Source organism: Platichthys flesus, chromosome 6 (assembly GCF_949316205.1).
Source record: "Platichthys flesus chromosome 6, fPlaFle2.1, whole genome shotgun sequence".
NCBI lineage: Eukaryota > Metazoa > Chordata > Actinopteri > Pleuronectiformes > Pleuronectidae > Platichthys > Platichthys flesus.
The window spans coordinates 15,657,604-15,677,968 of record NC_084950.1 but is presented as its reverse complement, the minus strand read 5'-3'; the positions used below and the strand labels follow the sequence as shown (position 1 = coordinate 15,677,968).

Sequence of the window (20,365 nt, the reverse complement as noted above, 5' to 3'; positions counted from 1 at the left end):
ACTGGTCTGGGCCGGCCCTGGCAATGTTGGCGCCCTAGGAGAGATTTTAAATTGGCGCCCCCCAACATACACACGCAAACTGTCATGCATCCCCAAGAAGTTTTGAACTGTAAACAGATGCACACACAGGCAGACAAATTTGTAAGCTATAAAAAACAATAAAAGTATATAATAAAATATATCAAAAGAGTCCTGTACTGATAGCATATCATGTCATGTCGACACAAATAAACATTAACGATGTCCACAATAGTGGTGATTCTTACCTCTATATTGTTCTTTCTTCTCCTCCTCTACTTTGCGGTGCTTTCTGAATTGTGCACCTGTTAATTTAATCTTTTTTTGATTCATCTTTGACTCTAACCGCAGTCTATAATGTCCCTACTATGCTGCCAAAATGAGTAGGTTTTTAAACATCTCTTTGTATGCAGCATGCTTCCATGAGGAACTGTTGTGAAGTGAAATGAAATCAAATTGCTGTTGAAGGATATTAAAGATTTTCTTTTATGGACAACTTTAGTTAATCACAAGCTTCACAAACCAAGCTAGAGCAGCAGAGGAACCCAGCAGCCAGCAGGGGGCAGCCTCAGGACATCACAGCAGACTGTGATTCTTGTAAGGCGTTCAAAGACAAGTTTGGAAAACGTACTGGGTTATTCTCTAACAATCATCCAGTATCTAAAAGACAAAAATCTAAAAGTAACTTTTAAGTAAGGCTGTCAAATATATGTAGTAAAGTACAAATATTTTCTCTGAAGTGTTTATCAAAAGCACCGTAGAATGACACGGACACACTCGCACGATAATTTGGCCATCTTCTTATTCTGCTTAGTTCTTCCCCCAATTATCAGGCGGTGTGGCCTAGTTGGTAGATTGTCTGCTCTTCAACAAAGTGGACCCAGGATCGAAACCCACTCCTTCTCATCTTTAGGCCGGTAATATATTGAACTCTTAAAATTGGTAGGATTTCACTTATTAATTGCAAAGTATCTTACACTATGTAAATTTAACTTAATTAAATATAAATACAGGGAAAAAATTTAACTGAAAAAAAAAAGGGTTAGGGTTCTGCGCAGCAAGTGCGCAGTGGGTTTCTGCGCAGGAGTGCGCAATGGGCTTCTGCGCAGGATGCGCGCAATGGGCTTCTGCGCAGATGTGCGAAATGGGCTTCTGCGCAGCATGTGCATGCAGTTTTTTGTTTTTTTAATTAAATTTAATTCGATTTTTCATTTAATCTTTTTATAATTAATTTATATATTTTTTTGTATATTTCATTTTTCATCATCATCATCATTTCTCCGCGCTGGTTCAGGGGTAAATGATGCTGGTCTTCACATGAGAGGCAAGGGGTAGTGACATAAACTGAACTATGAACTAGTTCAGAATTTAAATGGTGAACTATGAACGTGAACTATTCATGTTTACCTGTATGAACTGAACTTTGAACTAGTTCATGAGGTGTAATCTTGCACAACACTGGTTTTGAAAGTGATAATTAAAAGAGTTAACAGACTTTTCTCCATTTAATAAGGACTTAGTTGTCTTTGTTGAAATAAGAGACCAGCTACATATGTTGGACCAAAGTCAATTTATACTTTTAACACGGAATTTAAACTCACTTCACCATGTTTAGCAGGTCTGCTGTGAGTCACTCATAATCCCACTAGATGGTGCTGTTCACCACATGCTTTCATGTTTTCTGCATTCCCAAAGCCTGTGTCGTCACTATTGGAGCAGTTGAACATCTCTTCTCTTCGACAAAATAAACAAACTCAACATACACATTTTCCAGATATTTATTCTTAAAAATGACTCAGGATTTAGGAATTGCTTCGAGTGCCGGACCTGACGTGGGCCTCCCTCTCGCCACCTCCCACGTCAGCTGTGGATATTTCATGCAGCTGTGTAGTATGCCATCAACGCTCTACGGTGATCCTACTAGTTTAAAGCTTTGTCACAGAGAAATCAAAAGCTGCAATGACTTTCAATATATTCATATGGATAATAATTGCATAGTATACTAGCCATGCTGTACAATACATATACTTATAAAACAATATGTTAGAATGATTAGTACATATTCCCTAAATTGTATACAGTTTTTCATTATTCTCAACATTTAAGTGCATCATATTATATGAATAGTCTTTATATTAATGATCTGATACACAGTTATAGTGATTGGATACATACAGTACATACATACAGCATAAGTAAACCTTAACTGAGTTTAGAGGGACATTGCGAAGCCCTTATAATGTAATACATACTGTCTGGTAAAATGATAGAACTTAGAAAATGGTATGCAGTGGAATGATAAAACTGTACACGACTGTCATACCAGATTATGGTGGTTATTTTCTTTTACATTGCTGAGTTTAGTTAATTCCTCTAGAACACAGTACGGGTTATCTACATGAAGCCACTCTCAGAGAAAACAAAACAAAAGAAAGCCATTTCTGTATCAAACAGAAGGTCAACATCTTGCATGCATTACTTTAGAAGTAGTAAAAATGTTAAATCAGTGAATAAGAGGGAGAAAAAAAAAATCATAAACGTCAACAACAGCATGCAGCAACAATGGTTATAATGTGAACAATTCCATAATGCTTCGCCTTCCTGATCTCACACCCTCACACAATCATAAGGCATGCCCCACTTAACTCCTGCACAACCACACTTGCAATGGCAGATACATCCTATAACTGGAATGGACTCTCCTCTTGTTTACCTTCATATGGTCAATACATGTGTAATGGAACCTGTAAATAAAACAAAAACAAATCCACTCATTAGGCCTTATTTTGCTTTACAAGAACCTTCAGTGATAGTCTCACACTGAATAGCGGCTCATCTCGTGTTTTGTGGCCACAGGCTCATCAAACATACTGATCGTCAGGCTTCCTCTTAATAATTGAATACTTACTCAGCTGACGGGCTGCTCAGTTCGTATTCCTCTGGCGGAGGTTCTTGTCTTTGTGGTTGTTGGTGGAATTAGTTTTCCTTTGGCAGGAACCAAATGACACAATCAGTTCACACATTGCACAGAAATGTGCTTAAACTGTAACTCTAGTTGAGAGAATGATTCACAAAACATGGGTTGATTCTAGTTCTGTTTAATCATTGCCGTCGATATTTATAGTAAGACCAAACAATGCCTTTCTTCTGTTTCATCTCATTTTGAATTAGATAATTTAGATTTTTTTTTTTAAGCGGAATTTATAATATTGTCTAACATTTTATAGACTTGTCTGGTTTAAAGAGGCATTTCACTGATTTTACACACAGCCTGTGTTGTGTTATGTATTTTTAAGGCAATAAATTAACCCTGATGATGTTATCTGAAAAAAATATTTAGTGCATTTCACACATTTTACAGTTGTTGAGCATTACAGACATTTGTTATAAGTTTTTCTTGTAGTATTAATAGTTATAAGGTCTTTTTATTGTTTAATCTTTTACACCATCTGACAACAAGTTTACATCTGTTTTATATTATCATTATTACAACAGTTTTATCATATTTATTATTATTAAATACCTGTTTATACTAAGAAGAAATTGAATTTAAAATGCCCACAGGAGGAGACATACTTGTTGACCAATACATAAATTAACACTTTACTTATCATGACTACATTATAGTTAAAAACTGATTATGAACTATTTAATATACATTTATATACTACTTATAAATATAGGGATTTAATCAAAGAGCATCATGGATTTCCTAATCAGTACAATTTAAAGTATCCGTGTCTGACATCAAAATATGTTTTTGTGTTTTACTTAAAAAGCAGCAAAAAAATCAACACATATTGCTCCAAGTTATTTGGGACCCAGATTTGGGGGGGTTCATAGATCATGGGCTCTATACACATTCGCCAGTAGATGCGTGATGGTGACCTACAACAAAACACACAGGAATGCACAGGGCTACACAGAGAGAAGACTAAAGGTGTATACTTACACTGGTCCAGCTGGGTCATCATCTGATGCAACAAAGAAAAAATTGGGGAAATACATGAATGAAATAATCGCAAGAAGGTAGTACAAGTTGATGCAAAGACAAAGAGTTTAGTTTAAACAAAGCGATGCAACACATATTGCATTCAGCCCTGAGCCTTATGAGGAGTTCTCCTTTAGCTCTTCTGCATTTGCAGCCTGTTTCATGAAATGAAAATGCAGCCTACAGATGAAATAAGAACAAAGTAAACAACGCGCTGTCATGCCGCGGCGAAAAAGGACCCGGTGAGGTCATTAACAAACACACAGAGTGCAGTAGAAGTCCAGCACAACAACACAATGAAACGCATGTGCAAGTGAGATCCATTACATACAGGTAATTTTTAAATGGAAAAAATAAATACTGTTGTCATGCAAAGACAAGCAGCAATAACAAAGAACCTCTGTTCACTACGAGAGATCAATCAGAAGCTTAACTGTATGTAATAGCTCAAAGCCGTGTGAAACGGTGAGTAGAAGCGACTGACGACCACAAAATAGATACAATTCTTTACAGCGACTTCTTGCATGCCATTTCATCGCTGTAGCAAGTTTGAGTTTGTTGCTAGAAATAGGGGCATTTGTAACAAATAAAGAAAAACTGTAAAGCTGAAGATGGAGGACGCTTAACAGAAGTGCATCCTGTGCTGTGAGCAGGAAAGAGAAGAGGCTGAATGCTCATTGAAATTCATGACACATGCAGAGTCTCACACTTACCACAAGCATGATTTAGGTTATGCAATTTGGTGGAAAAGGGAGGATGGTATAGATTAAAACAATCTGTAATCAGCAACCGACACTAACCCTAATTCAATGTAAAACATGAATTATCTACATTTGACTCACGATTCACAGTTTACATCTGTTTTGTGAGGTTGTTAAGTTTATCAAAATGAGTAGAACCCTTCAAGTCCATCTCACGACCCTGTAATGATCCATAATGGTGACACAGTGACTGTCACAGGGAGCTGTCTGTCATTCACTGGATGTTGGGTCTAATCAGCTTGTGACAACATCAAAAGTCTGTTTGAGGGGAAAAAGGTCATCCAAATACCATTAATGCATGATTTATGATATAGCTAGTAACTTGAAAGGGAAATTCTCAGCAGTATTAAAGGGAAAAAATAATCCCAGGGTGACGAGCGCTGGTCGTGTAGCTAAATGACGTGTGGTGGTTCAGCTCGCAGCAGCTTGGGGACACAACAAGGTCCTTGGAAAGCTGTTAATAATTGAAACTGTCCACCTCCGCAACACTGCAGTATCATATTTCTCATGAATATTAAATGGATGAAATTGTCCTGACAAGGTGCGACCTCTTGCAACAGTGTCTCCCATTGGGTCAACCATGCCAGACTGAATTATTGAATTGCGGGCACGGCACAGGGTCAGGTAACTCTGTTGGTGTCTCTGGCGAAAGGAATTAATTACCTAAAAAAAGTCAAAATTGTACAATAAAGTCTGTTTCTGTTCAGGAATGTTAAAAACAGAGAAATAATAAAACAATTCCAGACACCCCTTTCTGGTGACTCACCGTCTTGCAAATCCTCAGGCTTCTTGCGCTTCTCATAAACAACGATGATGACGACCAGGATGATGATCTCGGCCAAAACTCCCAGGAGAGGCCATAAGGGGGCCAAGTGGCTGCGGACCCTCAGCACAGACCTCTCGCCGCGGCTGCTGATATTGTTGGTGGCGTTGCAGTGGTACTCGCCTGGATCCAGACTAATGTCCAGGTTGATAATGTTGAGCTCGGTGTAATTGTCTCTGCTGTTGATGAAGAAGCGTCCGGTTGAGTTGTCGATTTCCTGCAGAGGCACATGAACAAAGATGCTTTTACTTTATAAGTTTACATCATCTTTTAAATCAACATTTCAAATTGTATAACAGGAACATTTGGAAATAACAAAGTAGTTTATAAGCTGGCTTATTGAACTGTTGCTCCTCTATTACTGTCAGTGTAACTATCCTTAAACTTTATTTTTACAGTTCCAATATGTCTCATCGATTTTATTTGTCTTTTAGCTCTTTAGAAATTAGGTGCATCCTAATTAAATCAAATGTTGTAAAATATTTGCAAGATTTTCCATTTGATAGAATATTTCAAGTAATTTAGTGAAAGTGTGGTTTTAATTGAATCCTTATAACAGGAATAACACAGGAAACCGTTATTTAGTCAGATTTGAACACACTAGAGCACCTGAAGTTCACAACATATATACAAATCTAATGATATAGTGTATTGTGTGTGTAGTTGAGTCATATACCCTTAAAACGCCATCCTCAAACTTCTTCCAGGTCCAGACGGGGTGAGGGTAGCCCTGAGACTTGCAGTAGAGCACAGCAAGCTGGCCCTCATTCTTATTCTCACTGCGCTTGTGGCCTGTAATATCTGGAGCAGCTGAAACAGAGAAAATAGCAAGTAATAGTTATAACAATAGAAAATGATCACAAAAATAAACTATTAGGGGTCTAGTGTGGGGGCAGTTATTTGGAAATATTCCGGTGCAATCATGTCGGTGAGCTGCATGAAAATAATGTACGGGTTGAAAATGTTTTTCATGTTTTCATTTTCTAGTTGGACCTGATAATAAAGAGCACTCTAACTAATGCATTTTTAAAGTGAACAATGGTAATGAAAATGGATAAATAAATGAAAAATGTCAGGCACTAAACAGCTGCTCGACTGTTATCACTTGAAATTATAATAGAGATAATTATTAAGTTGTATTTATGTAATGTACTATTCCAGTAAGATGCTCAAAGCACAGAGTGAGACAGAAAAAATTAATATTTCCTGCAGGGAGGGAATTATGCAACAAATGTACTATAATCTCAAAGAAGACAATTTAAAAGAAACAACTAAATAATTAAACAGGCAGGATGTTTTGTATTTTCACTAATCTAAAAGATAAATCAACTTTATTTTTAAGTCTTTTATGACAGAGAGAAGGTCCAGTAGGAAACTGACTAGTCTGTGAGAAGAGAAGTGAAATATAGACATCAAAAATATCATTCCCATCATCAAATTATGTCTTTCTGTATTATTCTTTGTATTGTTATAATAATTTTTACCTGCACAAATATAATAAGTTTATTTGCCTGGACCAACAGAATTTTACCACAATATAAATGCAAACACGGACAGTAGAGAAGGCGGACCCCGTCTGAGGGTTGAGACATAATCCTTTGCCATCAGACAAACAAGCCACCATCTGCTGCCACTGAGCCGGGCATTGGTTAGATGGAGGTGTCAAGGGCGCCGGCTGCCCCTGAGCCGCCAGCAGAGCCGCTCGAAAATCACAGGTCCTCACATGACAGGGCTGCTGGTGGCTCAAGGCCACGCAGGCCATTTTTATTGGTGACATCTCTAATGTGGCCTTGAAACGAACAAAGACGCCTGTAGCTCACAAATCAACACCTACATCTAACTTCAATGGAGGCGTTGCCTGACGGAGCCGCCTCAAAGGTGTAGACACACGTGTACACTCCAGCGTCGTCTCCCCTTGGTTTCCTCAGCCTGCAGAGCATAAACACACCTCACATGAACCAACAAACGACAGCTAAACACAGACACACACACGCAAAATAATTTGCTGTGACTCCCACCTGTACTCTGTGTTCTTATTCAGACTGCGTGTGTCCGGGATCTCCTCGCCATCCTTCATCCAGTAGCTCTCCTGGGGTTCAGTGTAGGCGCTGGTCAGGTTGCACTGCAGCGTGAAAACGTCGCCTTCCACTGGAAGTGTGATGTGGTCGGAGGCGGTGATTGATGGCTCTGGAAAAAGAGACACAGATCAGCTACCACAGAGGGGATGCTTGCTAGGACTCGTGGGTGAGGGTGTTGGAAGATGTAAACAAAGCACAAATGATTCAGACAAGACAACCACACTTTATATAAGTAGGAGTTATAGATAATATAAAAGAAACAGAGCTGCTCAGTGGGTGGAATTCATTGGCGCATCCGGCTTTCCTGAAATAGGAATCCATTCATTTTCAGGCGAAACTGAAATATCAGTACAATAGATGTATATCTGTAATAGTAAATACTTGCTTCTTTGATGAAACTTAAACCTACTAGTATGTGTACCATCAGGTACAACTCCCATGGTGCATTTCAGTAAGAAGCATCCAATCACCATGCTTAATTTTCTGTTATGTGTGGGACTAATGAGCAGAGACTAAAGAACAGGCTTTTCACAAAAGCTTGATAACACAATCAGGAGGTTAAATAGCTCAGATCTAGCTGAATTCTGCAGGTGTCACTGTGTTGTGGTCTGCAGGCTTTTGTACGGTGGCCTCACAGAAGCGGAAAAATAAATGCAAAAGTGACCACGCAACTGAAAGATCCACACAAAAATACAATCAAAATGGATAGCAACGATGGATGCTGACAATGAAATGAGCAGAGTTACTTTCTGGAGTCAAGTGAGCCGTTGTTTGTGAAAAACATGTCGAGCCAGTTGAAGATTGCAGAGTTATGGTGCAGGTCCTTGAAGCAGCCAAAAAGGTACGACACCAACCTCAGACAAGCATCAAATTTGAAGTGGCGACTTACTGTTCACTGACTGTTACGATGGCTGTCTTGAACGTAGAAATGAACTCTTCTCGTTTCATTTCCTACATCCATTGTCGCTCGCATCCATCGTGATTGTGTCTCCGTTGTGTGGCTTTTCGGTAGTGTTTTCTATTTTGCGTTTGTCTTGTGGCTAATGCATTTGTGCTGTCATTAATGAGCTTGTGTGCAACGTCTTGGCCAATGGCCACCGTATAGATTTTAGCCACTTGCCGCTCTTAAATTACAGAGCTGGGCTGAAAATGTATTGCATAATGAACTTATCTGAATATCAGGAAGACCAGGGACTAGTTTGTCCCCAATATCATTTTCATGAAGCACAAACCTACTGAGGTCACATTAACTTAATAATGCAGGTAATCCTACCACAACTAACTTAGCATTTATAAAAGACATGTTCATGTTAACAGCCAGTAAAGAAGACTGTAGGTCAAGATCTTTCTCATAATCCAGACATATGAAGTCGCTCTGGAGTCAAGACCAACACTCTTCAATTATCCGGTAGTGGTAGTTAATATCCTGCTTGTACTTTTTTATCCAGATCTTGCTTAAACATGTAGAAAATATATTTAGCCAGCACATACGAACATCACAGTAGAGTTAAATTAGACTTCACAACTGGTGAATAAATGAAAACATCAGCTCCATCAACTACTTTGACTACATGAAATACAAGTCTAGGTGAAGTAGAAGGGAGATGAAGGGAAACCCGACACTACAGACTGAGGGACGTATTGAAGGAAAGGGATTAGCACAACACTAAATACTACTCAACTCTGCTTGTAAAGGAAAGCACAAGGGTGAGTTGGTTATGTTTTTCTTCATTTCCCAGGTCTGAAGGGGAGAATGGCGCCAACAGAGGAAGCTAGCGGATCGAGGGAGACTGAATCACACAGGAACAGTTAAATATGGCTGCTGGGGGGGAGGGATCATAGTGGTGGGGGGACTCCTCTACACTGACCACTCACTCTGCAGCACCGTTATAGTGGCCTGAGCACGGATCCAGGTGGTGGCTGGATTTTGATGCAGGTCGTTACGTCGCGGGTCATTGCTGGCCCTGCACTCGTAGGTCCCGGCGTCGTCCAGCGTGAGACGAGAGACGGCCAGCACGCTCACGGCGTTGGTGCCGTAGGCCGTGCTGATGGACACCCGACGCTTACGGGCGCCGTCCCACAGTTGCCTGAAAGAATCGGCTCGGTTGATCTCAGAGTACCACCACTGGATCTCTGGGGTGGGGCTTCCCACCACGTCACAGTACAGCTCAAAGACGTCGCCTGTGAGTTTAGTCTCGGAAAGAGGGGATTTCACAAAGCCGGCTGCTGGAGGTGGAGGTTTGTGGGACGACATGTCCAGAGATTAGCCCAAAGAAATGGGAAACAGGTGTGGGATGGAAAGGTGAGAAAACGACAGGGTAAATTAAAAAGGAACCAGAAAGGAAAGGAAGAAAACAGATCATGTGAAATAATCAAAACAAGACAATGAAAAACAACATTCAAATTTAAAACAAAAAACAGAAAACAAAGGTGAAATAAAGTCTCTGAAGATAGAGAAAATATAACAAATGGGCTGCAACTAATGAATGTTTTCATCATCACTTGTTTTTAATTTTCTAAATCAATTATATTTAATCATGCACTTGTTTGGTCCAAAAAATGCTAAGAAGAAGTGAAAAAATGTCCATATATAAAACAATAATTCTCAGAATTGATTAGTCTGCATTTTCATTATGCTTAAAGATTTATGGTTTATTGTCAGATACGACACAAAAGCAGATGTGAGGATGTAAAACAAGATCATCGTTGGCCATTTTGACTGAAGATATTAAGGAATTTAGCATAATTGCTGATCAATTTTCTGTCAGGGGACTAATGGATCAATTGTTTCTAATAAATCAAACATCATCCTCAGACTGTGTGCAGTGGTCACGTCAATATCTAGGATAGCGCAGAGAGAGAGAGAGAGAGAGAGAGAGAGAGAGAGAGAGAGAGAGAGAGGGGAGAGAGAGAGAGACGACCTCAGATGTGCTGCAGCCATTATTACTGCTATTCATGGGAAGCTTTAATTTGATTCTGCTGGGACGCCCCTGCACGGCTGCTCTCACTTGGTTAATGTTCAATTAATAAAATCTTTTAAATTTGTGCCCGGCTCACACGGCGCGCACATCCAAAAGTCCTCCAAGTGACCTTGACGTTATTTTATTAATAATATTAATAATAATAATAATATACTACTACATCCCATCTGTGTGATGATCATTAGTGCTCAGAGAAGATGCTTTATATAATTATACATCCAGACACCAAACTGTATTGTTCATTTCACTGGATTGGAATGTCCCAATCTTAGAGGCCAACGCAATAGAGGAGTTACAATCGATCATGGCTGCTCATAGAGGAGGAGGAGGAAGAGCGACGAGGGGCTGTAGTCATGAGCCTGGTCTATAGGCAGCGTGCAGCGTGCACATGAGATTGAGTAGATTTATAGGAGCTGCAGCTCTTAGTCTCTGGGGAGCGTGTGGGCGCATTGGTAATAGACCCCATCCGTTTCCATAGAAGCAATCTACGGTAACCAAGTCGGAAGCAGAAGAGACAGGCAACCAGATCGGGCAGATCACCACAAGACAGACAATCATGGGGGGGGGGGGGGGTTCAACGGACAACATAACCCTGCTGTACAGCCCACGACGAGTCATCAAGCCCTGTATATATTCCTGTGTATGTAAACGGACCAGTTAACAACACAAGTGGGGCTGAACAGCAAAAGCAACACCTCAGCTCCCAACATAGACATGCTGAGAGACTAATTCTGACACCTCTGGAAGTCGAGATGTGCTGAGCCAGTCACACTGTGCCGGCACGCCACGGTCCCGTACACATCTGAATGATGTCACTCATGTCACATGGATGTTTGTTTGCTTTTGGAGCGTGGTTGCCTGTGTCTAGCATGTGTGACCCGAATACTCTTCAGCTTATTTTATCAAATTAATTAGTTAATAGTTTGCGATGTTAAACATCAGAAACAGCAGAGATGCTCAGTGTCTTACAGCACAAGGTGACATCATTAAACGTTTTCTTTAAATAGACAAATTAATCAAGTCCTTGTTGCTGGTCTACTTAGAGTTATATGGGCTGAATTGCATTGGGGAAAAAATCGTTTATGACTTCAGAACATCCTGATTCATTTCAAAATCTTTTAATATCCTTAATCTTTGAAAAAAACTAGGAATGCAACTAATCTTTTTCATAAATGTTTTTCTTTTTGCCCAGGGGGCTCCTTAAATTGACCCAACTAACATATACTTTTTATTTCTACAATAATCTCTCAATGCCAACCAAGTTTAAAGCAGCCATACAAACTTGCTCTTTTCTTATGTCCTGTCATTATGTTTATCCTTTAAAAAAAATGTAATGTATTGTGTATTGCCTGTAAACACATCTCACTTTATCTTTGGAAAACAAATCTTATTTCTTTTTTTTCAGTTTTATATGCTTGTTCTAATTTGGATTAAATTACTGACTTTTTTTGTATCATTGTTGGTGTATATATATATATATATATATATATACAAAGTGTAATATGTTTATGCTGTTAATTGACTAAACTGAACCCCTTTCAAATAGCCTCATTATCATGTTATGATATAAAAATTTTCATTACAGTTTTTAAGAGAATAACATGAAGAGTCAGGGTTTAAATCTGTGCCGATCTCTGGTTGAGTCGTCAAACTGTACAATCTGGCAGATGGCCGAGTTGCCATCTGTCAGATTTGACAACTGCCCGGAGCAAACTGACATTCCAAGTCACTGTTTAAAGGATTATGAATATGATTTAATTTAAAATAGTAAGATTGATATACTTTAATGAAGTCTAGTGATTGTGTACTAAAAATGGCCGCTTGAATTTAATCAAAAAGGTGTATACTCTTAAAAACTGAGCTGAGTAAGGAAAGTCATTACTTTCACAAAGGACGGGATATAATTTGTTTTATGTGGAAGAACAGTAAATCAGAGCTGAAAAAATGTGTTGTATTGATAATCAATTCAATATATTAGATTTGCTCATTTTTTAAGACCAAATGCGAAGTGTTAGTTCAAATCAATAAAATTGATATTCAAGCCCGACTTCAAAATAACTGGTCGCGGCGTCGTCCTGGTCCTTTTGACTTCAACCATAAGATGTGTTATGTATTTCCCTGGATGAGCAATACGTTGTTATACAATTTGCAATACACTTTGTCTTCTATTTACTCCACTAATCAATCAATCATCAATTATAACTTATAAGAAAATACAAATAGTCAAATATATTGAATCTGAATTAAGAAATTCAAACATTTATGTTAAATGCAAACACATCTACATTGTTCATTCTGCTGACACCGGCCTCTAATGGTTGTTAACTGGAGAACACATCATGTAAACGTGATACACCCAACAGCAATGCTAGCCTATAATAAGTACTGATAATATTCTATATATACTCTACTAAGACACTCTTTGGACTCTTACAAACAAGAAGACGAGATCACACTCTCTAGCTGTTCAGGCCATTACATGAAACCAGCGTTCTGAGATTTATCTGCTGTAGCACTGATTGATGAAGAAATGTGAAGAGTGGGTGTGCAGCATAGGAGGAGATACGTAATGCATCCTACACGTGGTCAGCTCGGGGGGGGGGGGGGGAGGTCCTGAGCTGGGATTCACTCCTTCTCACACAGGGCCTGCAATGAGACAGAAGCTTCACCTACAGCGCACACTTACAAATACTCGGCTAAGATGGAGCCACACTGCCCCGATCTGTTTGCTGGGGATGAGATTTATGAGCGAGGGAGTCATTTGCACAAGTAGGAGAGCGGCGAGAAATCAATGCCATCCTGCAGTGCGGCGCATCTCAACGAATAGTTAACAGATTCACTGTTGCAGGAGCACATTAAAGCCATGGCTCCCAGTCCAGCATCTTTGCTCTAAAAATAGAGGCATGCAGCAAAATGGACTGATGCTATTTACAGAGCAGCACTTTGAAGGTCCTACGTCTAATTGCATTGGCTAAGATTTTTTTTTTCCTGTTACAGAAACCTTGAGTGATGCAGGGAATTAGCTCACCCTGCAGGAGTGAGTTATAAGGATACACTGCTGGAGACTAAACACTGAATTACTAATAATGTACATCCTAACGTATCTCAGCAGACAGCAAGCGTGCAGCATGTTGATCGAGTATGTGTGTGTCTGTGCGTGTGGGTAAACACTTTTGTTGCCTCTTTGGGACCTTTTCCAGAATTAACACCTAATCAGGACAAGTGGACCTCATGGGGACTAAACCCTGGTCCTTAAGAGGCAAAACATAATTGATGGGGTCCCTGTTAAGGTTGGTGACTTGTGATTAGGTTGGGGTTAGGAATGAATTAGTCATGGTTTAGGCTCTGTTTGTATGTATGTGCCTTTACACTCAGTTGTGTTACATCTTTAAAACCTTTTCCAGCACAAACCCTAACGCAGTAGATTGGGACATTGGGACCAAAGCCTGGCTATAATGAGGACAAACATCATTTCTGAGGTTAAGGTTCGGTAATATATAAATATACTGTATGGTAATATATGAGTTGTTATTTGATTATGGCTAGGGTTAGGTATGAATTGGTCAGGGTTAAAGGGATAGTTCATCCAGATATGAAGATTCACTCATTATCTACTCACAAATACCGATGGAGGGTTGGCTTTGAATGTTTGAGTCCACAAAAAGCTTTTGGAGTGTTGGGGGTTAAATGCATTATAGCCAAATCCAATACAATTAAAGTAAATCGTGACCACTTATTAAAATGTAAAAAACGTGTGTGTGTGTGTCTGTGTGTACTTCATGTCACCTCTTAAGGACCTTTTCCAGCAGGAAACCTTAGACCTTATGAGGACCAGTAACACCCATAGGGACCAAAACCTGGTCCTTATGAGGGTAAACAGAATTTGTCTGATTATGGTTTCATATTTTTGGGTCCAGGAAGAAACGGAAATCAGAAGTGTCACAATTAAGGATAGCTGCAAACCTCTGTGTGTTTGTATGTGTGTGTGTGTGTGTGTGTGTGTGTGTGTGTGTGTGTGTGTGTGTGTGTGTGTGTATGAGACACCATTCCTTCATGTGTGTCCTCTCCTGGACCAGGAGCACTAACTTGTCCTTGCTGAGTGAAGGGCTCATGTTTCCACTCTGTATTCAGCTCCACACGTCAAAGGACATTTTAGGGACATCGCACAGGCCTCTGCTGAGAAGCACATCGTCCAATCGGATACACATTGGTGCCCATCGATGATTTAATGACCCTTCGTTTTAAACTGCAGTGAAGGAAAAGGAACCGCCGCGCTTTACCTTCGACTGGTTTCAGGGATTATCTAATGAGACCTGGCGGCTGCGGACACATTCGCGCTGCTTAACAACACACGCGTCCCGTAATGGTTCATCTCGACACCCTTCCCCTGAAAGCCGCATTATTCTGTTCTCCCTTTTTTCCAACGCCATGTTGACGTGTAACTAGCATCATGTCTGAGAGGAGAGCTGGTTTTCTTACCGTTCTGAGAGGAGACGGGCTGCAGCATCAGCGCCCCGAGTATCAGCACCGAGAGGGACATGACTGCGGCTCGGGCTTTTCCAGGTGTCATCTTCGGGGACGAGGACACGGAAATGCCGGTAGAGGCGAGATTAAAGAAAAAGGAAGGGGGGGGGGTGACCTGAGCAGGGGATGTGGTGGGTGAGTGATGCGGCGTGGATCCGTCCGAGGCTCCCACACACCGACTGTGTCACGCAGGGAGGAGAGAGGGAGGTGTCGCTGGGCGGACTAGCGGGAGCCTGGAGTACTGCTGCCGGATACCTGCGCTGCTGCCGCCGCTACTGTCAGCTCCGGTGCGCCGCGGGAGCCACCTTCGTTTTAACCCCCTCCGTCTAATCCCAGATCCCGCGAGATCTCAGAGGACAGCGGGGACAGGCGGGACAGCGGGGACAGGTGGGCGACGTCCCATCACAGAGTAGCAGAAATCTAATATATCGTGAAAATAAGGCCCTCATTGATTCATTTTTCTTACATCAAAATCATTTGCCAGTGAATATCAGTCAGAGCCTGTAGCCAGATTTAACATTAAACATTAAACATTAAACATTAAACATTTAACATTCACATTAACATTAAGCTCTAGTTAAACTAGTTTCGCTAATGTAAATAGTAAACTGTTTCTATGGTTACCTGCAATGCAATAGAGCTGTGGATTGTTCCTGCCGACCAATCAGAAGCCAGTATTTCTCAGGTGTTGCTACAGGATTCTCCAAATATGAACAGCCTGGAGAAAGTGTCCAGGGCCCCTTTGCCGAAAAATGTATTATGAGACTCTTTACTTGCTGTGTAGCCTTTTGGGGTTTTAAAAACATTGGAGTAAATATGGTCTTGAAAATGTTACCTGATTGTAAGATCCTTTTTTTTGTAAAATAGCAGATTAAATCATAATATATAATCTACGATTTATTAAGACTATGTCTGACGCTTCATGCCCTCTTAACCAATATATGATCTCAGGCACACCCAGTCTTCATATACTATTTTGCATGCGTGGGAAGGGGTCTGCTGCGAGTTTGTGTCCAGGGCCTGTGGACACGATAATCTGTCCATGACAGAACTCAGTGCTTAACAAGGTGCCACCATGCCTGAAACTGTGCCTTGGGTCAAGCGGTCACAGGCTGACTAAGCCCTGACCTCAAAGGCACATGCACAGGCTTTAAGAAGACTTTTAATCCTATTCCACTTTGAACTAACATAGGCTAATGGAGTCCCACACCTACAACACAGTAACTCATTTGCTGCATTCATCTACTACAGTGCATATTCTGATTACACCAGCGTATTCCTTGTCTGTCTCCACCATCAAACACATTCTCATATTTATTCAATGAGGGCCTATTGTTAACTAATTTCAACTTGAAGTTGTATAATGCAGGATAATTTAGGAAAGATTTTAATTGATATATTTTATTAAATTTGTCAGAAATTAAATAATGTCAGATAATGTCACTGTTGATTATAATAATAAAATAAAGAAGTATCTAGGACATATAGAAGTCAGTGTCGCTCTTGCACAGACAATCAGAAACCTTGATAATGTTGTATTCATTCTGAGATATGAGGAACCAGGTTTCTCTCACAACATGTCCTGAGTATGATCACGATCAGGGAAACAGGGACAATAGTTTAAATGTACAATTAATACATTTTTATAATCTGTAAGATATCACATCATAACTTAACAAAAGGCTGTAGGATAGAACATTTGAAGAGATAATGCTTACATTTTAAATTATCTATTCAAGGAAGAGGTATTTCATGGTTTCTCAATCCCATGTCCAAACATTATGCTGCCACCTACTGTTCGAACCTGGACCTGTAAAGAAACTGAGTGATTTCAATATTACAAAATGTAAAATCAAAAGAAATACATCTTGAAAACTATCAGTTGAGGTCTGCAATTGAATTATGTTACACAGAAAGTCACAGTCTCAGTGTTTGTTAACAAAAAGATGAACTCATTAGCAAAGAATTTAAACAAGGATGAGGTTTAACCCACATTACACAATACATAAGGGTGCGGGTCCAGGCGTGTTTGAGACAATTCCTTTGAACACCACACATTATGGAAACACACACGCACACATACACACACACAGGGATGTTGGTCAATCAACAAGTTAATAATAAGGTCATCTGGTTTAGGTTCACTGCTCTCAGACTTTGACTCCAGAGACATATAGCTGCTGGATGGATGGATATGTTATGCTGTTGTTCTTCCTGTAAGCTCTTTTGTCTAAGATGTTGCAAACAAACTGATAAACAAAACAGAATTTACTTTATTAATATTGTCTTTGAGAACCTTCAGTCACACTCACATGTTTGTAATGGATACAACCCTAAACCAGTGGATAAATCCTGAAAACCCTTTTTTCTATTCAAGTTTTTTTAACAGAATTTGTTTTTCCTATTGCAACATCACACACAGAGACTTGTTGGGAGCATGACTAGAAATGCTTGAATTTAACACACATTTCATTCATTTATTCAGGTTTGACCTTTTTTCCAACAAATATCTTTCTCCACACTGATCTTACAACTGACATGCCGTTGAACGTTAAGAGCAAAACAGCTGCCAACAAAGCAGCGATGACATCAACAGAGTTGTAAACAAACCAGGACATTTTGTTGGCTTGTGTCTGCAGGTGAGGGGCTCCTTTGTGCCTCATTACAAATTCTATCCAAAACACTGCCCTGTCCAGTGGTTTCATGGGCTGGTCTCTGTGTAGCCTGGAGAGTCTCTGCATGTTTTCCCTGTAGGAGGAGTTGTAGAGAACTGCCCTTAGGGCATCTTCAAAGATGTGCCTATCGAGCATGGCAATGTCCACATTCAAAGCTGCTCCCCTTGCTTGGATTTTGGAGAGGTTATCTGGCTGATCGAAGAATAAGGGTAGGCCGACTACAGGCACCCCATGGTAAATTGCTTCTTGAACTCCATTGGTGCCGCCGTGGCAAACAAACGCCCTAGTTTTGGGATGTCCTAAGAGGTCATTCTGGGGCAACCAGTTGACCAGTAATGTGTTGTTACCCAGGTTGACCGGCCTTTCTCCAACGTACCTCCAAACAACTTTCTGAGGCAGCTGAGCGAAGGCTGCCGCAATCTCCTCTGCAACATCTTGGGGAAGCTTGCCAACTAAAGTTCCTAAGGTCATCACAACGACCCCGTGATCTCCGGAGCTCTGGACAAACTCCTCCAGGTCCTCGGGCAGGGGCTTCTGGGGCTTGCACTGAAATCCACCCATGTAGACGATATTAGGCATTGTAGGACGTGGAAAATCAAAGACGAAATCATTCCTCATAAGCCATATATCAGCTTCCAGGAAGAACGTTGAGTAATCCACATCGGGCCCAAAGTACTTCCTAACCACAGGTTTGTATTGAGGTTCTGTGATGCAGGATAGGGTGTACATCCCGATAACATAACTCAAAACATTCTTGATTCGCTGAGGGAAGGTCATCCTGTCTGTCAGCTCTGTTGCGACGAAAGGAATGTATGACAGAGGGGAAGGAGCAATGAGAAGATGAGCTTCACCTTGAATGGTCCATCTGACATTGAAAACAAGGGGAACTTGAAGACGACGTGCCAACATGGCCCCTCCGCCGATGCCAGGGTCGGTCAAAACCAGATCATATTTGGCATCGTTAAGGGAACGCATCAGGTTTTCGTCCTCAAACATCTGAACGACCATATCACTCACTCTCTTGTGGAACTCCGAGAACTGGTTTATAATCATCCGCTGCAATTTAATATGGGTCCAGATGAGAGACCAAGGAGACATAGATTTACTCTGTAGCCGGACCTCCAGCTGTGGCAACAAAAAGGTTTCAAAGTTTTCCTCGAAGCCACCTGTGCTTGGAAGTGTGATGGAGGTGTAGAAAGGAGATTTTTCACTGATGTACCAGCTGTCATACGGCCTGAGCACGGTGACCTCATGGCCTTTGGCATGCAGCGCCTCAATGAGTACTTTCATGTTTACCCAGTGGCTTCCGTCCAATGGGAAAACTAGTATTTTCCCCACAGAGGCACTGGTTAGTTCATTCAAGAGTAGGGTAAAGGTGAGCAGAGCTAAGGGAGGCACCTTCATGATCACCGTGCTCTGAACTGAAAAATGAAAAAACAAGTCAGTGTAGTACTGCACAGGTGGTTCACATGTTAACAGAAACTATAACATGAGATATAGTAGTGGAAGATCACTAAGCACATATTTCAAGTACAATTTTAAGGTAATTTCTATTTACATTAGGTGGTATTACATACTTCTACTCTATTTGAATTCTGAGACTAATGTTGTATGATTGTACTCCCCTACAGTATTTGCCAGTTACAGTTACTTTGCACAATATAAGTCTTTAAAAAAGCATTATGATATTCTTACAAAATATAATGCACTGCTAAATATTACACCAATGGTTGTCAGTCAATGTTGTTAGAGGACATATTACTGCAGAACAAGTACTTTTCATATTTAAATATTATGTTTAAATAAAGGACTTTTACTTGTATATTAGTATTTTCAATTAGTAAATTGTTTTATTAATAAGAATACTTATTCTTCAAGTGATCAATAGCACTTCGCCATTAAACCTTAACCACCTATAATCAGTGATTAAAATGTAAACAGATGAGTACCTAAAGTACAAACAGTTGTACAAAACAGTATCCTGTCAATCATTTGTACAATGCAGGATACCTCAAAACAACAACTAATAAAATATTCGTCATCTTAAGTTGATAGAAATGGCTGTTCACAAGTACTACCTAGCATTACATATACATATTTCCAATTTCCATACCATGTTTCAACATAACCTGTTTAATGACTGTTTTTAGTTTCTGTGCTTATTAAAGAGCTTTTTATTCTCTTAAGTCTTGAATGAAATTAACACTTACCAAAATCCACTGGTACAGGACAGTCAATAATACTCCGACAATGTGTCAACTTCTGATTGCTGAATGCACCTTGGAGTCTCTCCTTTAAAGTGTGAACTACATAACATGCAGTTACATGCACAGTTCTCTCTGGGTTCAATGAAACCCAGCTATGTTGTAAAACAGGTGCTCTGTGCTGTAGATAAGACGCCTGCTGTAAAATATGTGCACTACTCCTGACACTGTTTACAGCAACAGCTCATGTCTAGTTGTAAATCGAAGAGAATTATCTGTTGTGTGGTGCCACCTAGTGTCAAATCAGTGT

At 40.2% G+C, this 20,365-nt stretch overlaps 2 protein-coding genes across 4 annotated transcripts; both read right to left on the bottom strand.

Moving 5' to 3' along the window:
• Positions 1-1,780: 1,780 nt before the first annotated feature.
• LOC133955851 (neuroplastin-like) lies at positions 1,781-15,456 on the bottom strand. 3 transcript variants are annotated; one of them, XM_062390888.1, is made up of 9 exons: positions 15,132-15,456; positions 9,547-9,897; positions 7,612-7,780; positions 7,428-7,522; positions 6,270-6,403; positions 5,537-5,810; positions 3,971-3,992; positions 2,927-3,003; positions 1,781-2,762 (listed from the first exon to the last, which is right to left on the bottom strand). In XM_062390888.1, the coding sequence occupies exons 1-8, from the start codon at positions 15,220-15,222 to the stop codon at positions 2,943-2,945; spliced, it is 1,197 nt and encodes a 398-aa protein (XP_062246872.1). In that variant the 5' UTR covers positions 15,223-15,456; the 3' UTR covers positions 1,781-2,762; positions 2,927-2,942. The 3 variants fall into 3 exon arrangements, with proteins under 3 accessions (XP_062246872.1, XP_062246873.1, XP_062246874.1); XM_062390889.1 differs by having other exon boundaries at positions 9,547-9,894; XM_062390890.1 differs by lacking the exon at positions 9,547-9,897 and having other exon boundaries at positions 15,132-15,451.
• A 1,101-nt stretch (positions 15,457-16,557) lies between these two features.
• Positions 16,558-20,240, bottom strand: LOC133954874 (UDP-glucuronosyltransferase 2C1-like). Its single transcript, XM_062389418.1, has 2 exons — positions 20,062-20,240; positions 16,558-19,272 (listed from the first exon to the last, which is right to left on the bottom strand). The coding sequence occupies exon 2, from the start codon at positions 19,253-19,255 to the stop codon at positions 17,654-17,656; it is 1,602 nt and encodes a 533-aa protein (XP_062245402.1). The 5' UTR covers positions 19,256-19,272; positions 20,062-20,240; the 3' UTR covers positions 16,558-17,653.
• Between the last annotated feature and the right edge of the window lie 125 nt (positions 20,241-20,365).